This window comes from Stegostoma tigrinum, chromosome 11 (genome assembly GCF_030684315.1).
Source record: "Stegostoma tigrinum isolate sSteTig4 chromosome 11, sSteTig4.hap1, whole genome shotgun sequence".
In the NCBI taxonomy this organism is placed as follows: Eukaryota; Metazoa; Chordata; class Chondrichthyes; order Orectolobiformes; family Stegostomatidae; genus Stegostoma; species Stegostoma tigrinum.
Window position 1 is genome coordinate 2,005,627 of NC_081364.1, and position 17,652 is coordinate 2,023,278.

Below are 17,652 nucleotides of genomic sequence, written 5' to 3' on the forward strand. Positions count from 1 at the left end.
CAAATCAAGGACAGAATTTGGGGTCAAATTCACACTCTTCATGTGGGATGGGCCAGCTTTCTTGGAAAAGCGAGACTAACAAAAAAACAGAAGTTGCTGGAAAAGCTCAGCAGGTCTGGTAGCATCTGTGAAGAAATATCACAGTTATAGTGTTGTGTTTGTTGACCCTTCCTCAGAACTAAGAAATGTTAACTCTGATTTTTTTCATCACAGATGCTGCCAGGCCTGCTGAGCTTTTCCAGCAACTTCTGTTTTTGTTCCTGATTTACAGCATCTGCAGTTCTTCAGTTCTCTTCCACTGATAACTGCTTTCTCAGTATTAATACACTCCCATTTCGCCTGTTTTGATGATAGTCATTACTGTTTATGGGCCATATCTGTTGAAACATTGCTTCACCTGGGAGTAACTGTGAGCTATAAGCACAGAACTTACTCTGGATCTGAGGACTGTAGGGATCTTCAATGGAAATTGCTGGATCCAGAACCCTATAGATCACCTGTAAGGTAAGAAAACAACTTTAATCAAAACAAAAAACAGCAAGAATAAGGGGAAAGGAAAATTACACTGATTGGTTCAAGAACCTTTTCAGTCCAGAATAGTTCCTCTCCTCATAAATATCAAGCTCTGGCCAACTCATAAACCCTCTCCTTGTGGTGCCCTGTCTTTGTACAGCTTTCTCTGCATCGAGCCCTCTCCCCATCAGGGACCCAAAATGTTTGCTTTGTTTTTCTCTGCATAAATGCTGCCAGACCTCTGAGTTTCTCTAGCACTTCCTATTTTTGCTTGTTTCAGATCACCAGCATTGAATAAAAAAAGGCTCTCTCCACAGATGCTGCCAGACCTGCTAAGTTTTTGCAGCAATTTCTGAGTCTGTTTCTGCAGTTCTTTGCTTTATTTAAGTTCCCTTTTTACACCTTTTAATCCAGAAAGTGCCCAAACAGTTCAGTATATTCCAGTTTTTGACATAGTCCATGAATATGACAACTTAGACCTGAGGGAAGGTAGTGATCTAGTGGTAATGTCATTGGACTAGGAATCTTGAATCCTAGGCTTCTGTTCTAGGGATAAGTGTTCGACTCCCACCATGACAATGGCAAAATTTGAATTCCATGAAAAGTAAGCCTAACAATGACCACGTAGCCACTGCTGATTGTGCAAATACCCACCTGGATTACTAATGCCCTTTAGGGATTGGAAATCCTTCAATTTTACCCTGTCTGGCCTACATGTGACTCCAGATCCAGAGCAATGTACTTGACACTTAACTCTTCCCTGGGCAATTAGTGATAGGCAATAAATGTTGGCCTAGGTAATATAATGTCTGCATCCCATGAGAAAGAAATGAAATGTCCGAGCACAGCGTTCACTGTTATATACATAGACTTCAGCCTTAACTTCCAACAAGCATTCACATGTGCATTTAAATATGCTAATTAGAAAGTTATTGTCCTATATTTTCCCCTCCTTCATCACCTGCAAAATATGGATAACTTACTGAGAGACATGCCATTGAAATATCAAATGAAGAGGATGCTGTACTTAACAAAATGCACAAAACACACCGGAAAATGTTTAAGCTTGCTAATGTTTTCATCAGTATCTATTTCTCTAAACGTCCCTGTGTGAGGTACAGGGTCTCACTCAATTTCCTGCTGAGTAGCTGCTTGTGTTCCAGAAAAGGAAGTAAAAATCACATTACACCTACAGGTCCTTCATGATTTTCACAGTCAATGAACTGCTCTTTAACATAAGAAATGCAATTGACAATTTGTGCCCAGAAAGCTCTCGCAAATAAAAAAGTGTAATAATAAACAGATATATCTGTGTTGAGGGATAAATGATGGGTCACAAAATCAGGGAGAACTTGAATGCTGTCTTTCAGCACTGGATATTGGGGTCCAGTTAATGCATAGATCGCAGACCAAACATGTAGTATACCTTTGAGACAGTTGGATGGCATCATGACATGGTGCAGTGTAAAGATACCCACCTCTCCTTCAGTAACAATAATAGTGGTCTGTTTGCAGTTACTACATCTCTGCTTTGTGTAGTCTGTAAGCACAGAATCCAGACTATCTGTAAATCTGACGTCTGGCAGCAATGTAAAAGTTAGTGCTCATAATAAACTTGAAGACATCTGTCTCAACAAGAATCCAACCATTGTGCTGCAGGCTATGAGGGCTAACATATTAGAAAATCAGACCATATCAGATTGGCAGTATGTTCTTACCCAGAAACCCCATCAAAGGGATCTTTTGCATACACCTGAGGGGATAAACAAAGCCTCGATTAATGCCTGGTCTATAACACAGTGCTTCTCAAAGTGCAGCACTCCCTCAGTACTGGACAGAGTTTACATCCTGCAAGGAGCACATTACATTCACTCACATCCCTGAACAAGCAACTGTTTTGTTACTCACTTCTCCTTCAGTTGATGGCTCAATGTCAGAGTAGCGCGATTCACAGATAATATCATCCACCTTTCTCAGGGGTCCCTGAGAGACATGTGGGAAGTCAGTGGCACAATCATAACTGAAGTAGCGATAGACCTGCCACGTGCGGCCAAAGTCTGCTGAGCGCTCAATCAACATGGCGGAAGGCCTGAAGGTCTGTGGAGAGACAATATGACTGCACAGTTTAATCCTTTCCCTCTGATCTCCATCGCCAGCTGGTTTTCTTGGAGCTATCAGCATCACTACAGCAGCCATGCCTCAAGTCAGGTTCAGGGTCAGCATTGCAGGATATTTCCACTCTCCATGAAGGTGGTTGGGTGGGGCTGGGGGATGGGGGTGTTAGTTTATGGGGCAACCAGAACTGTGGCCTGTGATCCCCTTTATACCTAGAAATGCTCTGACCAACTTCAGTGTCCTTTCTTCAACATGGGCTGAGCGCAGCCAACTTTGCACAGTGCAAGGATAAACCCCAAGGCTACACTGAGGCACAAAGGGGAAATGTATGAAAATAATTTTCAAAAATTAATTCTTGGAATATGAGTGTCACTGCCATTTCCTGCTCATTCCCTTTGGAGCTTCTTGGGAAATGGTGAGTCTTCTTGAACTGCTGCTGCTGACTGTTCGATACAACTAGAGGTCTTGATGGGTCCACTGCGAACGTCCCACTTTGCACACCTACCTTGAAAGTCATGATGAGGTGGGTGAAGTGGAACTCTGCCTCCAGGTCCAGACGCAAGTGGACATTGGACACACCTGTAGGACAGACAGTCAGATCCATCAGTTTTACTGGATTGCAGGGTTTGACCAGGAATGGGTGACAAATGGTCCACATGACCCATGTTACACACTGGAAACAAAATAGTTACAAGCAATCAGCCAAGATTGGAAAGCATGTCCAGCAACAAGCTGCAGACAGCTCAGTTCAGCTCCGAGTGACACAAGAATGCATCTAATACAGGTCAGACTGCGAAACTACTGAGTCAGAGAGCTACAGAAAGGCTACGCTGGTAACTCAGAAATATCACATTCATGCAGGAAAAGGCAATCTCCAAAGGTTGACACAGTGATAAGGTGAGAAACCACGCAACTCAAGCACATTTCCAAACCAGTGAGGGATTTCTTTTTTAATTTAGTCATTCACGGGGTGAGGGCGTCACTGACCAGGCAGCATTTATTGTCCATTCCTAATTGCCCAGAGGGCAGTTCAGAGTCAATCGCATTGCTGTGGGTCTGGAGTCACATGTAGGCCAGACCAGGTAAGGACGGCAGTTTCCTTCCCTAAAGGACATTAGGGAATCAGATGGGTTTTTTTTCCAATAATCGGCAATGGATTCATGGTTATCACGAGATCCTTAATTCCAGATATCTTTTATTGAATTCAAATTCCATCATCTGCCACAACGGGATTCAAACCCAGAACGTTATCCTGGTCTCTGGATTAAAAGTTCAGCTATAATACCACTACGCTATTGCCTCGCTGAAGTTGAAATAACTTCAGAGGAAAATATAAGAATCAAGAGGGGGAGGCAATGGCCTAGTGGTATTATCGTTGGCCCGGATAACATTCTAGGGACCCAAGTTCGAATACTGTGCATGAGTTAATTGTCAGTGAAACCCGTCTGGTTCACTAACATCTACCAGGTCCAATTAGCTCAGTCAACAGAGCATGTGACAGTAATTTAAGGGTCGTGGGTTCGAGCCCTATGCTGGGCATGCTTGTTTGGGGGTAGCATGGTGGCTCAGTGGTTTGCACTGCTGCCTCACAGTGCCAGAAACATGGGTTCGATTCCACCCTTTCGCAACTGTGTGGAGTTTGCACATTCTCCCTGTGTCTGCGTGGGTTTCCTCCCACAGTCCAAAGATGTGCAGGCTCGCTGGACTGGCCATGCTAATATTGTTCAGGGATGTGTAGCTTAGGTGGGTTATAGGGGGACGAGTCTGGGTGGGATGCTCTGAGGGTCAGTGTGGACTTGTTGGGCCAAAGGGCCTGTTTCCACACTGTAGGGAGCCTAATCTAATATAATCAACTGGCAAATTAAGATAGCCTTAGTTCCATCAGGCACATTGTGATTTCCTGCTATGTAACTTGTAGATATCAGTCCACACAGCTCTCACTGAGCATTGGTGATGAAGGGACAATTATTGAATTGCCAGTCAAAAGGGCTGCTTTGTCCTGGATGGTGTTGAGCTTCTTGAGTGTTGTTGGAGCTGCCCCCATCCAGGCAAGTGTAGAGTATTCCATCACACTCCTGACTTGTGCCTTGTAGATGGTGGGACAGACACCAAAGAGGCAGGAAGTGAGTTACTCACCACAGGATTTCCAGCCTCTGACCTGCTCTTGTAACTATGGCTTTTTTTGTGTGTGGTCCAGGTCAAAACCTGGTCAGTGGTAACCCCCAAGATGTTGATCAATGGGAATTCAGTGAAGTTAGTTAAGGAACAAAGGGTTGAGTATGTAATGGGTAGCCAGTCCTCCACCCTCACTAAAGTTAAAGTTCACTCTCAATGCATTGAAGTAGTTAGGCAGTGAAAACGTAATTCTATAATGTAGGGAAAGCAGATTATTTTCATTAGTCAGAGTGTCAGGACTGAAGGCCATAGACACAGGATTTGATGTCTGAAATTTGGGACAGAGCCAAAATGAGTCTGTCATACAGAGTGTTGTGAAACTATGGGATTTTAACTGGAGTTGCTGATTGAGGCAAAAACAGTGTCCTCATTGAGGATCTGATTGGACATGAGGTGAAGTCTGGCTTGGTTGGCAGGATTCCATAGTGTAAGCATCAAGTCAGAGGGAAGATATTAGAAAGCGTTGAGATGGGCAACTGAAGAGAAATTGAAGCTGCTCCAGTATCACTGGAGACTCAGGGATCAGCAGAGGAAATCCGATCTTGAGGCTAAGCCCAGGCAAAGGCACCCTTACCATTTGCTCAGATCGGTGATGGAAGAAGAGAATGCTGCCTCCAATGTGAACGTAAGCATCCTGGCCTTCATGGCACTGTTACACCTGCTAATGACATACCTACTTAGCAAATAGTCACTACGTGCAATGTGGATTCGCCAGTTGGCAAGTCTCAAGCACGCAAGAGTGTATTCTTATGGCTTTGTGAGTGGAAAACCATGTCTCATTAAATTGGTTGAGTTGTTTGGAAGAGGTGACAAAGAAGATTGAAGGCAGAGCAGTAGACGTTGTCAGGATGGACGAAGCATTCAACAAGGTTCCACGTGTAGCCTGGTTAGTAAAGTTAGATCACGTGGAATCCAGAGGGAGCTAGCCAATTGGAATCAAAATTGGTTTGAAGACTGGAGACAGAGGGTAGTGGTAGAGGGTTGTTTTTTGGACTTGAGGCCTGTGACCAGCAGTGTGCCACAAGGATCGATGCTGAGTCTCCCGCTTTTTGTCATTTATATAAAGAATGTGAATGTGAATAAGAGGAGGTATAGTTAGTAAGTTTGCAGATGACACCAAACTAGATGGTGTACTGAACAGCGAGGAGTAGCAGTTGGAGTTTAATTTAGAGAAATGTCAGGTGTTGTATTTTGGAAAAGCAAATCGGGGCCGGACTTATACAGTTAACGGTGCGGCCCTGGGGAGTTTGCAGAGCAAAGAAACCTGGGGTGCAGGTGCATCGTTCCTTGAAAGTGGCGTTACGGGTAGACAGGGTGGTGAAGAAGGCATTTGGCATGCTGGCCATCATTGATCAGTTTATCGAGTACAGGAGCTGGGATGTCATGTTGCAGCTGCACAGGCCACTAATGAGGCCACTTCTAGAATACTGCGCACAATTCTAGTCGCCCTGCTGTAGGAAGGTTGTTAAACTTGAGAGGGTGCAGAAAGGATTTACAAGGATGTTGCCGGGGATGGATGGTTTGATCCATCAGGAGAGGCTGAATAGGCTGGGGCTTTTATCCCTGGCATTGCAGAGGCTGCGGGTGTCCTTATAGAGGTTTACAAAGTCATGAAGGGCATGGATAGAGTGGAAAGCCCCCAGGGTGGGGGAGTCCAAAACTAGACGGTATAGGTTCAAGGTGAGAGGAGAAAGATTTAAAAGGGATGTGAGGGGGAGGTTTTTCACAGAGAGGGTGGTGTGTGTAAGGAATGAGCTGCCAGAGGAAGTGGAGGACGTGGATACACGTACTGCATTTAAGAGGCATCTGGATGGGTACACGATTAGGAAGGGTATAGAGCGATATGTCAGATTGGGATGCTGGTCAGTGTGGACAAGTGGGACCACAGAGTCTGTTTCCACGCTGTATGACTTTGTGGCTGTGAGATTGTATGTGGCAATCATGAAAGAGGCTACAAAGAAGGCGTCTCAAGCAGGTGACTGGAACTCCAGATGAAAGGGTGTCTTTGTCAGTAAAGAACCTCAGGAGAGATGGAGAGACTAACAAAGGATTTCCTCAACCATATGTGAAGTATACGCTCAATACCACGTAACTACTCTGTTTTCCTATTAATTTCTGGTTATGGTTATAAAGACCTGATGACAGTGGGAGAACGAATCCTTGCTTTATGATCTTCAGGCTGTCTGTGTATTGAAATCACTCAAACCAGAAGGAGAGCAAGTTGAAGGGAGATGGGAATAAGATGGGCAAAGGTGATAGAAACATAGAAACTAGTGGCAGCAATCGGCCAGTCAGCCCTTTGAGCCTGCTTCCCATTCGGCACAATTACAACCGGTACCGTCTGTCAATGCCATATTCCCGCTTCCCATTCAGCATAATTACAACCGGTACCGTCTGTCAATGCCATATTCCCGCTTCCCATTCGGCATAATTACAACCGGTACCGTCTGTCAATGCCATATTCCCGCTTCCCATTCGGCACAATTACAACCGGTACCGTCTGTCAATGCCATATTCCTGCTTCCCATTCGGCACAATTACAACCGGTACCGTCTGTCAATGCCATACTCCCGCTTCCCATTCGGCACAATTACAACCGGTACCGTCTGTCAATGCCATACTCCCGCTTCCCATTCGGCATAATTACAACCGGTACCGTCTGTCAATGCCATATTCCCGCTTCCCATTCGGCACAATTACAACCGGTACCGTCTGTCAATGCCATATTCCCGCTTCCCATTCGGCACAATTACAACCGATACCGTCTGTCAATGCCATATTCCCGCTTCCCATTCGGCACAATTACAACCGGTACCGTCTGTCAATGCCATATTCCCGCTTCCCATTCGGCACAATTACAACCGGTACCGTCTGTCAATGCCATATTCCCGCTTCCCATTCGGCACAATTACAACCGGTACCGTCTGTCAATGCCATATTCCCGCTTCCCATTCGGCACAATTACAACCGGTACCGTCTGTCAATGCCATATTCCCGCTTCCCATTCGGCACAATTACAACCGGTACCGTCTGTCAATGCCATATTCCCGCTTCCCATTCGGCACAATTACAACCGGTACCGTCCGTCAATGCCATATTCCCGCTTCCCATTCGGCACAATTACAACCGGTACCGTCTATCAATGCCATATTCCCGCTTCCCATTCGGCACAATTACAACCGGTACCGTCCGTCAATGCCATATTCCCGCTTCCCATTCGGCACAATTACAACCGATACCGTCTGTCAATGCCATATTCCCGCTTCCCATTCGGCACAATTACAACCGGTACCGTCTGTCAATGCCATATTCCCGCTTCCCATTCGGCACAATTACAACCGGTACCGTCTGTCAATGCCATATTCCCGCTTCCCATTCGGCACAATTACAACCGGTACCGTCTGTCAATGCCATATTCCTGCTTTCTCCCCGTAGCATTTGACCTTATCAAAACCTAAAAATGTATCAATCTCTTTCCTGAATTTTATGTTTTTCACTGTTAGGACATGTGCATTGCTGGGTGGGCCTGCACTTATTGTCTGTCTCTCTTTGCCCTTGAGAAGGTGGCGATGAGACAGTAAGGACTCCAGTTGCTGGAAGCTGGAGTCAATAAACGTGGAGCTGGAAAAACACAGCAGGTCGGACAGCAGCCGAGGAGCAGGGAAGTCAATGTTTCAGGCTGAAACCCTTTGTAACCCAGGGTGGGTGCAGAAATAATTAGAGAGAGAGGGGGGTGGGGCTGTGTGGGATGGTGATGGTGGATGAGGGTAGGGGGTTATTGTGGTTGGTCAGTGGGAAGGGTGGAGCGGATAAGTGAGTCGGAATATGGACAGGTTGTGGGTGAAGAGATTTTGAAGCTGGTGAAGTCAATATTCAGGCCATTAGGCTGTAAGCTCCCAGGGTGAAATATCAGGTGTTGGTCCTCCAGTTTACGTTTGGCCTCACTCTGACAGCGGAGGAGGCCAAGGATGGACATGTCAGCAGGGGAGTGGGAGGGGGAGTTAAAGTGAATGGCAACCAGAAGGTGGGTTATTTGGTGCATACAGAGCGCAGATCCTCCACAAGCCAGTTCCTGAGTCCGCGTCTGGTGTCCCTGATAGAGAGGAAACCACATCGGGAGCAACTGATACAGTAGATGAGGTTAGATGAAGTACAGGAAAGTGTGGGGCTGGATGTACACAGCAGGCCAAGCAGCATCTTAGAGGCACAAAAGCTGATGTTTCAGGCCCAGGCCCTTCAGCAGAAAAGGGGGATGGGGAGAGGGTTCTGAAATAAATAGGGAGAGAGGGGGAGGCAGATCGCAGATGGATGGAGATCCCCTGAGGTTGATCCGGAGGGAGGAGGGTAACTTCTTCAGCTTAGGCCAGGTGAATCTCTGCTGGATTTGCAAGGATTGTTTGGGACCTTGGACAGAGGTAGTGGGGAGCTGTAGGGGCATGTGTAGCATCTCCTGCAGTTCCAGGGAAAGGTACCAGCTGTGGTGGAGGGGTTGGTGGGGAGTACAGAGCTGATGAAGGAGTCGCGAAGGAAAATGGGGTGGGGAGGGAAATATCTTTTTGGTGATGAGGTCTGATTGTAGCTGGCGGAAATGTTGAAGAATGATCCGTTGTTTTCAGAGGTTTATGGGATGGTGTGTGGAGGACTGAGTGGATTCTATCCTTTGTTGGGGGGGTAGACGGTTTGAGGGCAGAAGTGCAAGAAATGGGGGAGATGCAGTTGAGGACATCCTTAATAACAGAGGGGGTAAACTATGGTGTCTAAGGTAGAAGGATATCTGGGAAGTCCTGGAGTAGAACACCTCATCCTGGGAGCAGTGAAGGTGGAGGAATTGTAAGTATGGGATAGCATTTTTGCAGGAGGGTGGGTGAGAGGAGGTGTAGTCGAGGTCATTGTGGGAGTCAGTGAGTTTGAAATGGATATCAGTAGTGAATCAGTTGCTGGAGCTGGAGATGGAGGGATCCAGGAAGGGGAGGGAGGTGTCAGGTATGGTCCAGGTGAATCTGAGGGCATGATGGAAGGTAACTGATGATGTTGATGAACCGTTTGAGCTCCTCTCGGGAGCACAAGGCAGCACCACAATAGTCACCAATGTAACGGGGAAAGAGGTGGGGGTTAGTGCCGGTATAGTTACTGAAGAGGGACTGTTCCATGAATCCTACAAAGAGGCAGGTATAGCTCGGACCCACACGGGTGCCTAAAGCCACCCTTTTGGCTTGTAGGAAGTGGGAGGAATCAAAGGAAAAGATGTTGAGGGTAAGGATCAGTTCCAACAAGTGACTGAGTGTGTCATTGAAGGGGCGCAGCCTGGTGGGCCTACGGGAGAGGAAGAAGCGGAAAGCTTTTAGGCCATCCTGGTGGGTTGAAGAGCTGCTTCCTCAAACCACTGCAGTGGTTAGATTGTCTCTTATTGTAGATGGTCAGTGTCTGCCGTCTGTGTGGTGTCCAAGCCTTTGATCCAGCCTCCACAACCTTCTGTGGTAAAGCATTCCACAGGTTGAACACCCTCTAAGTGAAGAAATATTTCCTCGTCTCAATCCAAAATGGTCTGGCCCGTATCCTGAGACTGTGACCCAAGGTCCTTGGCACCCACCAACCAGGGAAAACATGCTCTTTTCATTTAGTCTGTGAGAATTTGATATGTTTTAGTCAAATCCCCTCTCATTTTTCTAAATGCTCGTGAATCTAAGCCCAATCAAATCAATTTCTCCTTTTACAATAGTCCTGCCAGCCTCTGTATCAGCCTGATGAAGCTCTGCTCTACTGTGTCAATGACAAATAACCCCTTCCTCAGGCATGGGAGACCAAACTGGATCAGTTTTCTTGTGAATGGTAAACATCAACACAGCCTAAATGGGCTGAATGGCCATGTACTGGTACCTCTGATCTACTTGGTGAGGAATCACACAAGCTTAGTTCAACTTCTGGGCCCTGAGCTGAAGTGGTAAAGCCTCACTCTCCCCCTCTGTCCTTTCCCCCCCGCCCCCATCAGTCTCCCTCCCTCTCACCTTCTCTCCCTCCTTTCTACTCCCCTTCCCTCTTCTGCTGTCCATCTTTCCTTTTTCCTCTCCAGTACTCCACCCTCTTCCCAGCGGTACTAGCAGCACAACCTGTGGTACGCTCTTTCTGGACAGAGTGAAGTTGCGGTTCTGGACGAGTAAGTAAGGGGGAGGGGAGGGATAGGGAGGAAAGGAGGGTGTGCACAGGAGGGGGAGGGGAGAGAGAGAAAGTGTGGAGGGGACGGAATTAAAGGGAGGGAAAGCAGAGGAGGGGGTGTATATGTATAAAGAAGGGGGAGGAGAGATGACTGTTGAAACATGGACAATCAATTCTTTGAGCTAAAGGACCTGCATGCTGAAGGAAGCAAAAGCAGATAACACAAGGGTGAATTGACTGAAACGTGCCCTGGGAGGCCCCTTTACATCTTGGCACTCCCTGCCAGATCATAATACAAGCCATATCGAGAGTTGTTGCATAAAGGAATTCAACTGAAACAAGACAATAATTGAAGCCCAGTGCTGCCACCTGATCCTGAACAGTCCACAAACTGAACCTCCTTCCCCTTGATCTCTGACCTATAGTTACAGCTGCAACAGAACACGGACAGTGCAGCCTGTTTAACTACTTAACAGAGTGCTCAGAATTTTCCATTGACACATCAGGGGCTTACATTATAGGACAATCTGGAATTCCTTTCCGTAAACATATTTCACAGAGGGGTGAATGGAAAAGTCAGGAGCATTGAGCTCATGTGATTGCCAGTTGATTTGTCAGAGGCGTGCTGGGCAAACCTCAACGTATGGGCTACACCCAGCTCAAGCACGGGTTCCAGTCCAACAACAGCAGCTCTTTCTCTCTCTCTGTCCCACTCACGCTCTCAATCTGAAGGCTGTGGGCTTAAGCCCCACTCCAAAGCTCATCATCCAGGGCAACAGTTCCAGTGCCATACTGAGGGAGTGCTACACTGTCACAAATGCCCCCTTTCAGGTGAGACATTGAAATGAGGTCCTGTTAACTGCTTTTCAGTCACCAGATTCTCTATACACAGTCACACAATGCTGCTTATGGGAACCTGCTGTGCACATATTCCTGTAATACAGTAAATGCAGCAGCTAGAGTCGACATACTGGAAGTACATCTGTGAGTGTAAGAGCTTTGAAATGTTCTCAGGTCACGACAACTGCTACAGAAATTCCTCAAATACTCTGCAACATATGCTGGTCGGTTGAGACGGTGCCTGATGCTCGCATCAACTTGGCCAGTTGCACTGAAATCATGGGAATAACAGCAGGATGTGGGAAATGATCACCCACTTAGCACATTAACCCAGCAAAGTTTCAGTGTCAAGGAAATTGTTCCTCTCTGAGGAGGTGTGGGTGTGAGCACATACATGGTCCAGGAGTGTACAGGATTGTCAGCAGGTCGGTGTGGTTATGGGAATGTGTGTGTGTGGGCGTGTGTGCGTGTGTGTGTTTGAGTGAGAGTTGTGGGTGGGTATTACAAAGCAAGTGTTCAGATCTTGCTTGTCAGACAGGAGTAACGACCTGCTGATAAGAGTGCAGAGTGCATTTCACTGAACTCCTGGGGCACAGCGCGATACAGAGAGGACATCTCCACTTTATACCTGCTTGAAATAGTCTGCTCCAACCCGCCTCCCCAACCTCACAGGGAAGGCGGAAAACAACAGCAGTGGCTCAGTGGTAAGCACTGCAGCCTCACAGCACCAGGGGCCCGTGTTCAATTCCACCCTCGGGCAACTGTCTGTGTGGAGTTTGCAAACTCTGCCCGTGTCTGTGTGGGTTTCCTCCTACAGTCCAAAGATGTTTAAGTTAAGAGGATGGGCTGTGCAAAATTGCCAACAGTGTCAAGGGTACAGGGTGAGCCTGGGTGGGATGCTCTCCCGAAGGTCGGTATGGACTGAATGGCCTGCTTCCACACTGTAGGAATTCTGTGAGCTTCAGAGAGTTAACACAGAAACAACAGGGAGAAGTGGATAGGTTACAGAGTTTCTGTGAACGCGTGTTCAATTCTGAGACGGGCTGACTTGATCTCTATGACCCAGGAGCCGACAAATCCAGCGGATATATTTTCCTTGTGAAATGTGGCAGTAGGCTGATAATTCTGGCCTGGACATTTTCTGGCCAATTCACACATTCCAGAGAGAGAAACAGGAAAAGTACAGCGGCCAAATGCTGCTTGTTCTGAGAGAAGCAATGCTCTCACACACTGAACTTACTGTTCCACTGCTTCAAACTGGGCCCACCGCACAAACATCTGTGACGCTCATAAATTTGAGAAGTGAAAAGAGACTTTCTGCTGATGATTTTGTCTTATTCATAATCCAGTGACAGTCAGTGTGTGTGTGGACCCTGTACCCCAGTGAGGGTCAGTGTGTGTGTGGGACCCTGTACCCCAGAGAGAGTCAGTGTGTGTGTGGGACCCTGTACCCCAGTGAGAGTCAGTGTGTGTGTGGGACCCTGTACCCCAGTGAGAGTCAGTGTGTGTGTGGAACTGTATCCCAGTGAGAGTCAGTGTGTGTGTGGAACTGTATCCCAGTAAGAGTCAGTGAGTGTGTGGGACTGTATCCCAGTGAGGGTCAGTGTGTGTGTGGGACCCTGTACCCCAGTGAGAGTCAGTGTGTGTGTGGAACTGTATCCCAGTGAGAGTCAGTGTGTGTGTGGGACCCTGTACCCCAGCGAGAGTCAGTGTGTGTGTGGGACCCTGTACCCCAGTGAGAGTCAGTGTGTGTGTGGGACTGTATCCCAGTGAGAGTCAGTGTGTGTGTGGGACCCCGTACCCCAGTGAGAGTCAGTGTGTGTGTGGAACTGTATCCCAATGAGAGTCAGTGTGTGTGTGGAACTGTACCCCAGTGTGAGTCAGTGTGTGTGTGGGACCCTGTACCCCAGTGAGAGTCAGTGTGTGTGTGGGACCCTGTACCCCAGTGAGAGTCAGTGTGTGTGTGTGGGACTGTACCCCAGTGAGAGTCAGTGTGTGTGTGTGGGACTGTACCCCAGTGAGAGTCAGTGTGTGTGTGGGACCCTGTACCCCAGTGAGAGTCAGTGTGCGTGTGGGACTGTACCCCAGTGAGAGTCAGTGTGTGTGTGTGGGACCCTGTACCCCAGTGAGAGTCAGTGTGTGTGTGGGACCCTGTACCCCAGTGAGAGTCAGTGTGTGTGTGGGACCCTGTACCCCAGTGAGAGTCAATGTGCGTGTGGAACTGTATCCCAGTGAGAGTCAGTGTGTGTGTGGAACTGTACCCCAGTGAGAGTCAGTGTGTGTGTGGAACTGTATCCCAGTGAGAGTCAGTGTGTGTGTGGGACCCTGTCCCCCAGTGAGAGTCAGTGTGTGTGTGGGACTGTACCCCAGTGAGAGTCAATGTGTGTGTGGAACTGTATCCCAGTGAGAGTCAGTGTGTGTGTGGGACCCTGTCCCCCAGTGAGAGTCAGTGTGTGTGTGGGACTGTACCCCAGTGAGAGTCAATGTGTGTGTGGAACTGTATCCCAGTGAGAGTCAACATGCACGGAAACCCTGTGGCTGCAAAATCATATTTTAGTTAAACTTGCAACTGTGTTGCATGTTTTGCAAACGTGAGGTCTCAGGTGTGCTCAGGATCTTGCTTATTGCAATCAGACAAAGACACACACTGTTTGATATGATCCAGCAGTCTTTTTAACATATGCCACATATACCTGCTGCTGCACTGGTCCTGAAATTCATATGCCACATTACCCATCTTTGTGATAGGCAGAACACCGTTTTAGCTTCATAACATCCTGTTTGCGGTGAACACCACTGTGTTGTGCCTGCAACAGCATGGCGCACCTGGCTTCTCCTGATGCTCAAACATTTGAGATTCCTTACTCAGGTAATCTAATGTGAATCTGGGTAAATCAGGCCTCTAACTGTGATCAGAGATCATTGGAGCCGCTGATGCTGGTGAATCTGAGATAACAAAGTGTGGAGCTGGATGAATGCAGCAGGCCAAGCAGCAGAAGAGGAGCAGGAAAGCTGACATTTCAGGTCTGGACCCTTCTTCAGAAAAAGCTTTTTGTACAGTTTGGCAGTATTTGCTGGATAATTCAGAGCGTGTGAAGAATTACACCGACAGCTTCAGGCTCATACTGTGAGGTGCTTGCAAAACGATCGGCACAAATACTCAGGGCTCCGTCCTTTGCTGACAGAGAGAATATGTATATATGCTGCACCTGTTTCAGTTCGGCAGAACGGCTAACAGGCATTCTCTGGTTCATCTTTCAGGCAGTACACTGAACAGAGTCAACTTGCCTGATTTAAAATTTAAATAAACCTGGCAGTTAACTGTCAATTAGCAAAATTGGGTGCGATCTTTGTAGCAATGCCTCTACCAATCAAAGTCTAATTTCCAACCAATCAACATTCTCCTCTCATGCAATAAAAATGTGGGTTTTCCCCTGGAATAGGTAAACATGTAAATTGTCTGAAGAAGGCAAGATGAAAAGCTTCAACAGAATGTGACTTTCATCAGCGATACCAGGGTCACACATTCTTGCACTTGTATTCCCTCACTGTTTATGAGCTGAACCCACACCCAAAATCTTTCGATTCAGAGCCAAGACTATTTTGAAGTGAACCACGTGTCAGTTCCCTACCTGAGACACAGGGAGCCAAGACAAGTTCTTACACCAGATTCCACCCCCACTATCACTTTCTTGCTATAGTTCACAGACTCACCGTTTTCTGACTGCCACCAGGCCTTCTTACGATACTGTGCGAAGGTTGTAATCACATTTTCCACTCTGTGGCTGTTGGGATTTCGCAATGGATCATACGGTTTACGAGAATCACAGATGAAACATTTTTTGTCATCCTACCCAGGAATAAATGAACATATCATACACGCTCTTAAACATCCGACAACTCAGGTGCAACACAATTACAGTTTACACCACATCCCAGTTCAGGTTGTTTTCAGTCACAAGTGACCCATTTAGACCACAATGTACAAACAGAAGCTCAGTATCCACCCCTCTTACAGGTTCTGAAGGGTCCTAAACACCCAAATTCTCATTGGGGTACAGTCCCACACACACACTGACTCTCACTGGGGTACAGTCCCACACACACACTGACTCTCACTGGGGTACGGGGTCCCACACACACACTGACTCTCACTGGGGTACAGGGTCCCACACACACACTGACTCTCACTGGGGTACGGGGTCCCACACACACACTGACTCTGACTGGGGTACGGGGTCCCACACACACACTGACTCTCACTGGGGTACAGGGTCCCACACACACACTGACTCTCACTGGGGTACAGTCCCACACACACACTGACTCTCACTGGGGTACAGGGTCCCACACACACACTGACTCTCACTGGGGTACAGTGTCCCACACACACACTGACTCTCACTGGGATACAGGGTCCCACACACACACTGACTCTCACTGGGGTACAGGGTCCCACACACACACTGACTCTCACTGGGGTACAGGGTCCCACACACACACTGACTCTCACTGGGGTACAGTCCCACACACACACTGACTCTCACTGGGGTACAGGGTCCCACACACACACTGACTCTCACTGGGGTACAGTGTCCCACACACACACTGACTCTCACTGGGATACAGGGTCCCACACACACACTGACTCTCACTGGGGTACAGTCCCACATACACACTGACTCTCACTGGGGTACAGGGTCCCACACACGCACTGACTCTCACTGGGGTACAGTCCCACACACACACTGACTCTCACTGGGGTACAGGGTCCCACACACACACTGACTCTCACTGGGGTACAGGGTCCCACACACACACTGACTCTCACTGGGGTACAGGGTCCCACACACATACTGACTCTCACTGGGGTACAGTCCCACACACACACTGACTCTCACTGGGGTACAGGGTCCCACACACACACTAACTCTCACTGGGGTACAGGGTCCCACACACACACTGACTCTCACTGGGGTACAGTGTCCCACACACACACTGACTCTCACTGGGATACAGGGTCCCACACACACACTGACTCTCACTGGGGTACAGTCCCTCATACACACTGACTCTCACTGGGGTACAGGGTCCCACACACGCACTGACTCTCACTGGGGTACAGTCCCACACACACACTGACTCTCACTGGGGTACAGGGTCCCACACACACACTGACTCTCACTGGGGTACAGGGTCCCACACACACACTGACTCTCACTGGGATACAGGGTCCCACACACACACTGACTCTCACTGGGGTACAGTCCCACACACACACTGACTCTCACTGGGGTACGGGGTCCCACACACACACTGACTCTCACTGGGGTACAGTCCCACACACACACCGACTCTCACTGGGATACAGGGTCCCACACACACACTGACTCTCACTGGGGTACAGTCCCACACACACACTGACTCTCACTGGGGTACAGGGTCCCACACACACACTGACTCTCACTGGGGTACAGGGTCCCACACACACACTGACTCTCACTGGGATACAGGGTCCCACACACACACTGACTCTCACTGGGGTACAGGGTCCCACACACACACTGACTCTCACTGGGGTACGGGGTCCCACACACACACTGACTCTCACTGGGGTACAGTCCCACACACACACCGACTCTCACTGGGATACAGGGTCCCACACACACACTGACTCTCACTGGGGTACAGTCCCACACACACACTGACTCTCACTGGGGTACAGGGTCCCACACACACACTGACTCTCACTGGGATACAGGGTCCCACACACACACTGACTCTCACTGGGGTACAGGGTCCCACACACACACTGACTCTCACTGGGGTACAGGGTCCCACACACACACTGACTCT

The 17,652-nt window shown here is 48.2% G+C and overlaps 1 protein-coding gene across 3 annotated transcripts in view; it reads right to left on the reverse strand.

Annotated features, from left to right (window-relative positions):
* The window catches only part of lamb2 (laminin, beta 2 (laminin S)), a 167,537-nt gene that overhangs the window by 120,873 nt on the left and 29,012 nt on the right, over window positions 1-17,652 (reverse strand). For 2 of the 3 annotated variants that reach the window (XM_059649682.1, XM_059649683.1), the window contains exons 3-6: window positions 15,511-15,646; window positions 3,134-3,207; window positions 2,422-2,610; window positions 434-497 (exon numbers count right to left, since the gene is read on the reverse strand). In XM_059649682.1, coding sequence (XP_059505665.1) covers window positions 434-497; window positions 2,422-2,610; window positions 3,134-3,207; window positions 15,511-15,646 — 463 coding nt within the window. The remainder of the gene's footprint in view (window positions 1-433; window positions 498-2,421; window positions 2,611-3,133; window positions 3,208-15,510; window positions 15,647-17,652) is intronic. The other variant, XM_059649684.1, reaches the window with a different exon arrangement.